We start from the raw sequence: 12,858 nt of genomic DNA on the forward strand, positions 1-12,858 counted from the left end.
TGCGCTCAGGGTACTGGCAAGTCCCTCTCGCTGAGGACACTCGACCGAAGACAGCCTTCGTCACGCCCGACGGCTTGTACGAATTCAACGTCATGCCGTTCGGACCGTGTAATGCGCCCGCGACCTTCGGGCGCATGGTGGATACCGTCTTGCGCAACCTGAAATGGCACACGTGCTTGTGCTACCTCGACGACGTCGTCGTTTTCGCTCCGGACTTCTCCACGCATCTTCAACGCCTCCGGCAAGTTTTGACGCGTTTGAGCAACGCCGGCCTACAGTTGAACCTAAAGAAGTGCCGATTTGCAGCACGACAGCTGACAATACTGGGCTACGTCGTGTCCAAGGATGGCATTCTCCCAGATCCAGCCAAGCTTCGGGCCGTAGCCAAGTTCCCCCGACCTACGTCCGTCAAACAACTGCGCAGTTTCGTAGGTCTATGTTCCTACTTTCGACGTTTCATTCGAAACTTCGCCACTATTATATCGCCACTGACGAAGATCCTTGGCAGTAAGGGGCCCCTCGACTAGTGGTCGTCAGTGTGCGAGGACGCGTTCGCAAAGCTCCGTCGTTTGCTAACGTCTCCGCCCATACTACGCCACTACGACCCTACGGCCCTACAGAGGTACACACGGACGCCAGCGGTGTTGGCCTTGGCGTTGTCCTTGCGCAGCGCAAGCCAGGGTTCCCTGAATATGTGGTGGCGTATGCAAGTCGTACGCTTACTAAAGCCGAGGCCAACTACACCGTCTTCGAAAAAGAATGCCTGGCGATCATCTGGGCCCTGACGAAGTTTCGCCCTTATTTGTATGGCCGCCCGTTCGATGTCGTTACTGACCACCATGCACTCTGCTGGCTGTCATTGAAGGATCCCTCAGGCAGTCTCGCCCGTTAGGCACTTCGTCTGCAGGACTACGACATCCGCGTGCTCTACCGCAACGGACGCCAACATGCCGACGCCGACGCCCTCTCGCGCTCCCCCTTACCCGACGACTACGTCCACTGCTCGGGAACTCAACTGGCCGTTTCTTCCATCGACCTTCACACCATCGCTACAGAACAGCGCAAGGACCAATGGATTGTCTCGCTGATAGACTTGCTCACTGATCCGTCGGCAACACCACCCACTCGCGCTTTGAGTCGTCAAGCCCACCATTTTGCCATTCGCTACGAGCTACTTGACCGACGCAATTACAGCGCCGGCGGCCGCCAGTGGTTACTGGTAGTACCCCGCAGTCTCCGTTCTCAAATATGTGAATCGTTCCACTGTGATCCGCAGTGTGCACACTCTGGGGTATACAAAACTTACCACCGAATTCGACAACGCTACTTTTGGCGGGGAATGTACCGGTACGTGCAGAAATTTCTTCCCTCCTGCCTCGATTGTCAGCGCCGGAAATCTTCGCCGAACCTCTCGCCAGCAGGTCTACAACCTTTACCTTGTCCTAACCGGCCGTTTGGGCACGTTGGCATCGATTTATACGGACATCTTCCTCTGACGTCGGCTGGTAACCGCTGGGCCATCGTCGCTGTTGACCATCTCACGCGATACGCCGAAACAAGCGCCCTTCCAGAGGCTACAGCACGAGATGTTGCCTTCTTCCTCCGATTCATACTACGTCACGGTCCACCCCAAGAGCTACTCAGCGATCGAGGCCGTGTCTTCTTGTCGGAAGTCGTCGAAGCCATTCTCAAAGAGTGTCACGTCGTTCACCGCAAAACTACTGCTTACCACCCACAGGCAAACGGTCTCACAGAGCGATTTAACCGCACGCTCGGCGACATGCTCTCAATTTACATCACCGCCGACCACGCAAATTGGAATGCCATTCTGCCCTTCGTCACCTACGCTACAATACCGCCCCTCAGAGTACTACTGGCTTCTCACCGTTCTTCTTATTGTACGGCTGCCACCCGTCGCACACGATCGACACGATCCTTCCATACAGGCACGACACGTCTGAGTATACGCCTATATCTGCCACAGCCAGACATGCTGAAGAGTGTCGCGACCTTGCCCGGACCTTTACTGCAAATGAACAAGAGCGGCAGAAGAGCATCCGCGGTGACAACACCACTTCTGCGCCCACGTTTTCCCCGGGGGCGCTCGTCTGGCTCTCAGTCCCTACCACCGCAACTGGACTCTCTTCGAAACTACTGCCCAAATACGAAGGCCCCTACCGTGTCGTCGAACGCACGTCTCCAGTAAATTACCTTATCGAACCCATTGAACCATCTTCGGACATGCGCTGTCGAGGGCACGACATCGTCAATGTGGAGCGCCTCAAGATATACCATGGCCCACTCATGGTGACAACCTGTGAAGTCGCCGGGCGGCTCCCTTTTCACACCCGGGGTAATTGTAGCGAAGCGTTGGAACTCTGAAGTGGGTCGTCCGCTCCAGCGCCTTCTAGTGGGCCGTTTTCTTCGGCTCTCGACCGCCGCTCGTGCTGAGAGTCCGTGCTGCGCTTTTTGGACTGTCGCTCTTGCGCTGCTTTAAGTGCCGTCTAATAAACACCCTTATATTATATATATATATATATATATATATATATATATATATATTACACAGGTTAATGTATATATGGTTACATATTTTACATATATATTTTCTCTTCTTCCTTCCTATGCAATTTCAATTCTTGGTCTTCTTGCCAAGTAGAAAGTTCTCTGACATTGGCGGTGCAAAAATACTTAGCACTGGTCGGTGTGTGCAAAAGTATGACACATACAGGAGTGTGTTTAATTTGGCCAAACGAAGGATGTACACATGGTGTATGACACCACCGTGCCTCGTGGTAGGGACGGTGGCGTCTATAGCCGAGAGTAGCCCAAAGGCTTCGTATTGGCCGCGAGATCGAACGGAGTCACCACCTGGCGGGCACTGGCTGAACCACGGTTAGTGTGAATTGCACCTGCACGTCATCTGCTAGACATTACGTGTTTACATGTGCGTCTACAGCATGAATATCTTTAAAGCCCGCTTTTTTTCCGTGGCTGTAGTACAGTTATAAATGCCTGTCTGTATTTTTTTACGGCCCGCAAAAGTACTTGGCTTTGCGCTATCGTCGCTGCGCTGTCTACGTCTCGAATCTGGCAGCCCTAATGTCATTAGGTAGCATACCATAATTTTTAGCCTTGTGCCTGCTCTCAGTTCACGTGTTACGGGACGTTATCGGGCAAGAAAGGATGTTTCACGTCCGCTAACTTTGGCTCTGAGTGGCATTGGCTTACACTCCCACGTCTATATATATCTAGTAAACATCAATACCCAAGTTTGTAGTCGGATTGATAGCCGGCGCCGTAGCCCAATTGGTGGTACAACGCACGCGTAATGCGCAGGTTGTGGGTTCGGCTCCCACCAGCGGCAAGTTCACTTTTCGCCCGCCTTCAGTACCCGTTTCGTTCTGATTTTCTGTAATTGAATTGCAACCACAGCTAATTTTTCCAATGCTTTCCTTGGCTACATGGTCTGTCGGCTTTATATATATACAGGGTGTTTCAGCGAACACTTTCAAAAATTCTTAAAGGTTGCCTGTGATAGATAGCACAATTTTAGTTCATGAGGTGGCCTACTCGAAGAGGCGGACCTTAGTTGCACAAGAAATTGAAATGCATAATCGAATAATTAAGAGAAATTCACTAATTAAGCTTTTAACTAATTACCTGATGGCCCATATTGCAATTTACAAATTGTAGCCGTGGAGTTCGCAAGGCGGATCCACTTGGAACGAATTCTCGGGATGACACCTGTTTCGAGATATTAATTCCCGAACTTTGCGGAGAAATGCATTGGCGTTCCAGTTAGGTTCTTAACAAAACGTCGCTTTATGCATTGAAGCACAAAATTAACTGGAACGCCAATGCATTTCTCCGCAAAGTTCGGGAATTAATATCTCGAAACTGGCGTCATCCTGAGAAATAATTCTAAGTGGATCCGCTTTGCGAACTCCACGGCTACAATTTGTAAATTGAAATATGGGCCATCAGGTAATTAGTTTAAAACTGAATTAGTGATCTTTTGTTAATTAGTCGAATATGCATTTCAATTTTTTCTGCAAGCAATGTCCGCCTCTTCGAATAGACCAGCTCATTAACAAGAATTGGGCTATCTGCAACAGGCAACCTTAAATAAATTTTGAAAGTGTTCGCTGAAACACCTGTATATAGTATAATATATACACAAGAACACTCTGTGGCGAGTGCCAAAAACGCCCTCCCACTAACAGATACCGAAAACTATTCACAACTGTGGTGGGCTACGCATTCACAAAACACTACATAGTCCTCGCACATTTTTTTTTTTGCATTACAATGTCTATTTATGGTTCATATATGTCTACTCAGCTTCCTTGTGTAACGCACCTGCCACAAAACATGGATGAGCTTCTTGTGGTGGTGGTTATATCTAATATTGGTAATCTGGATATATGTCGATATGTTACATACATTCAAAATGCCCAGAACAAACGTGCCATAGAATTTCAGGCAATATTTCCGATTTACTGGGACGTAGTTCTGGTTTCTGGGAACAAGGTTCATCGTCTTTTCAGGACACCCGTGGACTGCATGGTTCGCCTTTGTGACTGAGGCGTCTCAAGACCAAATTCTCGACCAGCGCTGTTTATTCAGTTTTTCGATGTCTTAAAACAGCGCCGCTTGCCGCTGCCGCGCTGGCAGCATCCAAAAGAGCGCCCAGGCGTCCTGGCGAATTCCGCTGCCAGCAGCGCCATCTGCCGCTTCGCTGCGGCTCTCAAAGGTGACGCTGTCGGTCGAATCGAGGTTGGCAGACCCGCCGCCGGAGGCCGCCATGTCCCGGATGTCGGATCCGGAGCTGCCTGCCGAGGGGGCACTCCGCTTGCGGTTGTAGTTGAAGCAGCAGGCCCGGAACATGGCGGTCCCGCACGCAGTAACGCACTCCGGTCCGCAGGCGTTGCAGGCGCGGGATGCTTCTCCTTGGGGCACCAGTGCGCTCAGTAGCAGCAGCATTACGCAGGATGCTGGAAAAGCGTTACGCGTCAGCGGTCAGTGTATTCGTGCTTCGTTATTAAAGCGGAAAACAACTTTCCCGCGTTCCACGTGGCTGTTTGGGGGCTGGGTGCAGTGTGCTACTGCGCCGGTCGCTATCTCGGCGGAGATATATACCAAGGTTATAGGCAGCTGCCTGCGAAGTGGCTTCTAAAAGCATGTATGCTGATGAAGTATGAAGATGATAATTATGATAGTTATCATTATAATATCTTCCTGCATAAGACCTCAACAAGGATTGTCGCCCGTCAGTCATTTCCAAAATGCCAATTCTTTAGCAGATTAATGAATTATATTTCAGGGATTCTTTTATTATTTTTTTATTTAGCCATTCTCCGATGGTCGCGGAAAATGGCTAAATAAAAAAATTAAATAAAAGAATCCGTGAAATATAATGCATTATTCTGCTAAAAGATTGGCATTTTAGAAATGTCTGATGTGCGACAATACATGTTCAGGTCTTATGCAGGAAGTTATTATAATGATAACAATTATAATTATCATCTTCATACTTGCTCCACCACTGCGGCAGGCCCGCAGCTGTGGAGAACAGAGAACAATCGACAACATACAACGAAATGACGCAGCTCTTTTATCTCGGCACGAGAGACTTTCCCTTTCCTCACAAGAAGTTAAATATAGCGCAGGCATTGACCCTCCGATTATTGCAAACAGGCTCGTATCCCAGCCCGGCTTTATTACACAAACTTTATCCCGACACTTATGCCAGTAGTTCTTGCAGGCGCTGCAATGACTTCGCTAGCCTAGATCATAAGCCCTGGCGTTGCCCCTCGTTGCGAGGCACGGAACAAATAAATGAGGACAAGTGGCTCTCCGCTATCAAGAGCCCCGATGCCGGGGCGCAACTATGGGCTGTCCAGAGGGCCCATGATGCGGTGGTCGGGCATGGCCTGACTGTCCCGACGTGGGAGCGGCCCGCTGCGCGCTGAGCCGCGTACCTCAGGACTTTCATTAAAGTTTTACATCCATCCATCCATTTAGCCATTCGATATGTCCCACTGGGGGCCTGTCCGTTTTTATTTTTTTGCCGGTCTTCTAGAATGGCTGTGTCACGCCATACACGAAGGAGGTACAGAATCCCTAAATGTGTCTAGATGTATGTGGTACTTTTCTGTGCATACACCTTTCATCTTCGTTTTTTCCTCAACAAGCATCAGGCATCGCCTTCATCTATGTGACGTGACTGCGTATACGTCTCACAGTGTCCATCCGTCGGAACTGCAGTTTACGTTTTGGCAAAGCTTGTGAACAAAGCAGTGCATAAACATTAAAAAAATTCATGATTAATACTACTTGCAGACAGTGAAAGTGATTAAAATTGTACGCATCACAGTTAGTTAGTTGTGAAGCATTTATTTAACCACTTCATTAAAGCTTAGTTTCAAATAGGTTCCTGTATGTGCGTTGGATCTGCATTATTTTTTGACACTCGTTCAAATCAATTGCTACCATTATAGGCAACTTTGAGAGTACAAAACTTATTAGGTGCATTTACTATGCCTTGGTGCCATGATTCTTTTTTTTTGTGTATGGGCGGGGAGGGGGACATAAAGGATGAGGGAAGAACTGGTCTCGGCTTGATCCGCAATTATTTTTGTTGGGGTTTCAGAGAGATAGGAAAATGCATTGCTTGTTCTCAGCCTCTGTTATGTTGTCCCAGTCATCCAAGTTGCTACATTTGTATAAAGCTATCAAGCTAATAAAGCAGAAAATAATTCAAATCCTATCCTTACTTCTGAGCCGAACCAATTTGTTTACAAACTCTCTTCTTGTGATGTGATTGGCTATCTGTCATTCAATTGAAAGGTTCAGAGCTATGCCCTTGTGCCCATTGTACGTGAACATGAAGAGACGAGTCTTTGTGAAGCTTATGCATATTTTGGCAAATTGGTGTAGCTTTGCTAACTCTCTGCAGCTGTTTCATGGCTCTCAAGGAATCGCTGTATATGTGTACTTGTGTGATGTCTAATAATAGTCAGGCTTCCTCAATCACGTCACGTATAGTCTGTAGTGCAGGTAGGCAAGAAGAGCATGCACCCGTAAACGCGTCTTGTGCCAGACTCATGTACTGCTTTCCTAGCTCAAGTTCCCTCACACGCGACAAACGTGCTGTTGTGCCCCCGTGTGCCCGCTCCATCCCCCGCAGCGTCATAAGGGTTCAATTCATCTACCGCCTTAGGATAAATCGGCAAAATTATATGGTCAGCTTTGTTCTATAATTCCAAGTGATACTTAGCGATACGATCTGATGATAAGGGTAGTAACAACTCAAGGGCAAGGAAGGTCGCTGCTTCTGCGATTCCTGCCTTTTCTCAAGCTTCCTTTTTATCCTTGTAGCTTAGGCTTGGTATTTACTGCTGTTAGCATACACATTTACGGGAAAACTAACACTAGCCACGAAGCTGCTACCACAGTCTGCGTATGCAACTAAACTATCCTTACACCATACGGTAGGGAGGCCGCCAAAATGCCAGGACATTTCAACGATTGCAGACGCAGCCGTGAATCAACGTTTTATTTAGCCCGACGCGTCAGCGAACCTCTCTCCGTGTCCATAGGCCTATTGTGAGGGGCGCCTACGCTCGTATGCGTTATATGAAGCCGGTGCCAATTACAATCAGGAGCTGAACACACCTGGTTCAGGTAGAGCCGCGAGTCTGCTGACTTGGAATCGCTGCATTTGGTTATCAAAGCTGTTTCATCGCTGCCTAGTATGCGTTTTACGGAACGAAATATTGCATGCTCTTTTCGCCGATGCGTTATTGGTAATGCATGACGGTAATCTCCCGTCACGACCTGGGAGCACCTTCCATACGTCCTCAAAACCATTTTCATTCGGCTGAAAATTTTGTTCTCTAATCCGCGTTTTTAGTTGCTACTTTGCCTGCATAAATTGACTTTTGCACAGCTAAAAGAGGTCGTGTTCTCTTCCCTGAGTGTTGAAAGTCACCCTAATGTTTGGCATGTTAATCCTCAAAATTAGACTTTGCCGATCAATATCAGCGTCGCTGCACAGGACGAGGCGATCTGGTAACCACTTATTGCTGATGTATTCTTCGTTGATCGGCACACGTACCTCCGTAACGAATCGCGTGCACTAGCGTAGATGCGTGTAAACCGCACTTGTAAAGATCCAATCTATCATCGCGACAAAAAAAAAAAAAAAAACGGTAAGAAACAACGAGAAAAGCGCCCCGCGACTTCTGAAACAAAAGTCGGAATCTTGCCCATTATTTATCGAGGGTGGCGATATTGTTCGATGTCAAGCTATTAGCTTGATTTTACAATAAATAGGTGTCCAATTATGTTTCTAGTAATACATGTGAATTCGTGGAGCTAAACTGAACGAAACGTGTTGCTGTGTGAATATACAGCTGTGAATTTGGTACACATATACCTGAAAGGCTAAGATGCCTTGAGTTAGGAAACATAGTGGATGAGGTGAAGCCTAGAAAGAACGCGCTGCGGGAAAATCCATCATGCACCCAGAAGTGGCCTCTCTGTAGTTACAATGTGGAAAATGTCCCATCGCCAGATTTCAAGATGGTTTTTCAACACGCTTCCTAACTTAGCTAGGAACCTCTTGTAATCAAGGGAGACATTAGTATGACGTGCGTCGTAGCGCCCATTCGATCCTTGCACGAGACATCGGTCAAACCTAGCGTACGAAACTGTTCGAACTACGCACTTTTGACCAAGGCAGGCAGCACGTGTTGCTGGAACTGCAACGCGGCAGAAATCGTATGAAATGCAACGTTAGGCGTATCAACAGTTATCCGGTAGAGAAAAACGGAAAAATACAACTTCCACATTGCAGCCAGTTGGCAACCTTGCAGTTTTTATTAGAAACCTGATGAAGTCGTAAGCGCTTCAGTGTCACCGTGTGGGTGCCGTACAAAAACTAAAATGGTGTTATCTTACGAAAAGACGTAACCGTTGTCGTTTTAAGTTCTTCAAAAAAGATGCTCCCACTTTCACCGACAACAGACTTCTCTATTAAGCATTAATATCAGCCCTATTCTCAGTTCTGTGCCAATATTCGCAAATTGAGTCAGTGCAAAAGACTTCGACAAATGTGCATCACTTGAAATTTTACTGCCACGTTTTCTTGTGTGAAATCCCTTGTGAAATTTGCTCTGCTCAAACGAACAATTATTTTCGTCAGTGTGGGCATTTACCTAATGAAGAAACATTGCCAGGCATTGAATAAATTCACAGCATCAATTTGTGAGAGTGGTTCAATTTTTAAGAGTGGTAGTATGGACTCTATAGTTTCCGTAGACAACATCGTCGCATGCTCTTGCTCTTACTTCTCTGCTCATTGTAACTTATCGTATTCATCTTCTCTTAGCAGTGAATAACTGGTTAGAGAAATGCACATCATGTGCAGCCTACTATCCTTCTCTTCGATAAACTTTCGTTCGGCCACTTAGGTGGAGATCAAAGCAGAAAATAAATCTTAACTGCTGATAATTTGACTCCTAAGACGAATATTGGCTATGTTTGTTTCGAAAATATAGGAAAGTGTGATTGTAAAGATGCTTCACTCCTGCCATTCCGCATCTCCCTGTTTTTTTGTTCGGATTCAATGGAGATTTCGTGCCTACCATAGCTCTTCTTTTCCTTGTTTTTCAGTCTAAGAAGCACAGTTTCTGCTACATGGACTGTTTTCCAATATCCACTTATCAATTCTCATTGCCCCTTTTACGGCACCATAAATATAGAAAGTGATCTAGCGGGACTTGAAATAAGACCGGGACGGAGTCCAATTGCTTGCGACTTCGCACCCGAGGCGAACCTGGTAAACTCAAAGCCGATTTTGAAGTGAAAGCACTTTAAGATGGTTATGAACAGCCTGACGCCACGTGCAACAAACAGGTGAGCGCCCGTGCAAGCTGAAATCGTTCGTAAAAAAAAAAAAACGAAATCATGCACCTCGCTCAAACATACATTTCACATTTTACTTCTCCTCACACCGAATTTCTGAGGTAATCCTCACCGAAACACGTGCCTAGAGGTCTTCAGGCGTTTCCAGAGAGGATGGAAGACATGAAGAGCACGAATCTAAGACTTGTCTTTTTTTTCTTACATAAAGTCAACGCCCCAAAAGAAGGCTTCCTCGTGCGATAGCTCGCGTGGGATATCTTGCGATCAGTGACATGTAATCTCACTCGCAGGTCACGTGAAGACAGTCACGTTTGGGGTGAAAAGTGCGAGGTCCTCCCGCGCGAAAAGAGAAGTGACTTGTAAGGAACATTGAATGTATGCAGCCTTTTATGACCCCTGTATTTAGAAGAAGAATGAGCAGAAATACATATAGATTACTCAGCTACAGATTAAGTTGATGTAGAATCCTTGATAAAGGGAGGGCCAGCAAATACGACATCCTCCTAATGCGGGAATCGATTGATATTCTTATAGCGTTTATTTTTTTTCTATGGTACTCTACAGTTCATCGGGTGATTGTACTTTTTTGTGGCTGTACTATCACGTTGAACTTGCGCATGCCTATTCTATGCTAATTTTCTGCATTCGTCAAGGAGTAATTATCGCACGTCGTTGTCGACGTGCTCTTCTATAATTGTACCAAAACAAAACGGGAGGAGGGGTCCTGATTTCACGAGAAACACGTTCTCAAGCATTAGGGCAAAGGCTCACGAGTGGTACGCTTGCCGCACTGTGTTCTCAACCTTCTTACCAAGTTTGACAAGAAATAATGAACGCCGGAGTTAGAGAGTTTTAGATTACTGTACCTATGCATTGCGTGACGCAAACGACTGGAGGTGCAAAAGAACGCGAAGAGAGCAAAAAGGGATGCAAAAGGTCCACGATGGAGTTTGGGGTATTGCCTACGGTAAGTGGCTTGGGTACGTTATTTCTAAAGCTACCTGTTGTCAGCATAGCCGTAGAGCTTCCGCCGTTTTGCACATTTTATGTTTCAATAACCGCTTCAATCCCTACATTAGGCGATCTGTATCGCAGTAAAAGAACACACCTAGGGCCTAGCTGTATTGGGAAATGTAGACTGGCAGAAGCTTTTTTGACAAAGCTGCCAGAAATATTTGTGCAATAGGTGTTTGAAGATCAACAAGCTCCGAACTGCCTTGTGCTGAGTCGAACGGCGCTGAAATTTGTTAGCACAAAAAAAATGAAAACAAGTTCTGCCTTTCAGTCTAATAATACATTCTTAGGATGTTTGTCGGATTGCCGCGTAGCCGCTAGAACTACTATCTCCTAAAAAAAAGCCAATATGAAGTAGCCTTGATGATTTCTTGGGTTGCGATAAGCGCAATTGGAAAAGCGCCAATCTGGCGGAGGCGTGAAGCTTAGCATCAGGACTATGATTAGCAAAAGAGAGCTTGCATATTTGTTGTAGGGCTTGTAGCTTCAGTTTGATATCAACAAGATAACCACTCTCGCTGCTCCACACATCATTATGGAGTGCATAACTCTACCACCGAGCTATTGTTCTCCAACAAAACTACCACGGTAATTGCGCCTGCTTGCAGTGGTTCAAGAATATGCGTACTATGACCCACATAACATTTTTTACTCGACAACCAATCTTTTAAAATGTATTACTTACTTCTGGTTGCTATATTGAATAGCAGATATAATTTCTCATGCCTCTTCATTGATCGCTAAGCGTTCTAAACTCATTCTCTGGTACTTTTAAAGCAAACTTTCGCAGATGGTCTTGTTCCTCATGCTTTCGCACTAATTACTAAAGTATTCAACTCTATTCATCAGGACCTTACGAAACAAATTGTAGCGGGCTCGGTCAGGAAATGCCAGCGCGTTTTATGGTGTAATTGCGCGATAAGAGCAGAACATGGCGTAGAAGGGTTTGGGTGAAAACCGGCAGGCTTCAAATATGAGACCCCGACGTTATTTCGAGTGCTTATATAATACTAAGGCTATCTTTTTGTCAACTTATAATATCGTTCACGCACTCACAAAGCGACCAGCACAAGTGCTGACTAGAGCACTTGAGAGGACTTCTTTTCAGCCAAATATAAAACTTTAAAATTGAACCTTGCGGAACAAGACTATATAAAGAAAAAACGTTTCTCCTCTGCAGTCTCACGTTTCTTAGGAATCACGATGAAGTTTCTTTGAAAGCTGAAGATCTCACATATCAGTTACTAAAGTGGCTACGAAGGCTCCTCCTGACATTCTAAAATAAATACTTTGAGAGGGCTGCGTTCGTCGCTTGAACACAGTCATCATTCCTCGCGCATCGGACCGAGATATCAGTGACAGGTCTTAATATCTGTGGCTCTTACCTGATATCAATACTGGACCCAGGTTCTTGGCCATGTTAGGCAGTTGGGCAGCTTCCCTGACGTCTGGTGTCGGGCGAGCCGCAGCTTCTCGCTTATATAGCGACAGCATAGGGAGCAGTCTTCGTTAGGCCACACTTGTTCTCTGCGGCCACTCGATTGCGGACAAAGAGCTCGGCCCACTCCGGCCACGCTAGCGATAAGAAGAGGCGGTCCCGAGGTCTTGCCGCTGTTCCCCTGAGAACATGTCTGAGTACGCGCCTTACAGGTGGGCGCGAGTGAAAGTTGCCCATAACGTTAACTTTCAGCAGTATCCCTTATCTAATGCACATACAGGGCGCATGCTTTTCTAGTCACTTTATTGGCGCTGTGTGGGCTACAACCTGTCGCACTTGTCACCCACGCAGAAGTGGCCTGAGAAGGTTTAAGTATCACTGAAGTGGTTGGCATTTGTTTACTAGTGCGTGCCGGTGTACGTTCGCTTTCATGCACTAGATTACCTGTGACTTTCATGGGCAGTCCGTTCTAA

At 46.5% G+C, this 12,858-nt stretch overlaps 1 protein-coding gene across 1 annotated transcript; it reads right to left on the reverse strand.

Annotated features, from left to right (window-relative positions):
* Positions 1-4,561: 4,561 nt before the first annotated feature.
* LOC119455008 (uncharacterized) lies at positions 4,562-12,543 on the reverse strand. The gene is made up of 2 exons (XM_037716548.2): positions 12,333-12,543; positions 4,562-4,997 (listed from the first exon to the last, which is right to left on the reverse strand). Exons 1-2 carry the CDS (start codon positions 12,439-12,441, stop codon positions 4,642-4,644), a joined length of 465 nt encoding a protein of 154 aa, XP_037572476.1. The 5' UTR covers positions 12,442-12,543; the 3' UTR covers positions 4,562-4,641.
* Positions 12,544-12,858: the final 315 nt, after the last annotated feature.

The sequence above is a fragment of the Dermacentor silvarum genome, chromosome 6 (assembly GCF_013339745.2).
Source record: "Dermacentor silvarum isolate Dsil-2018 chromosome 6, BIME_Dsil_1.4, whole genome shotgun sequence".
Classification (NCBI taxonomy): Eukaryota; Metazoa; Arthropoda; class Arachnida; order Ixodida; family Ixodidae; genus Dermacentor; species Dermacentor silvarum.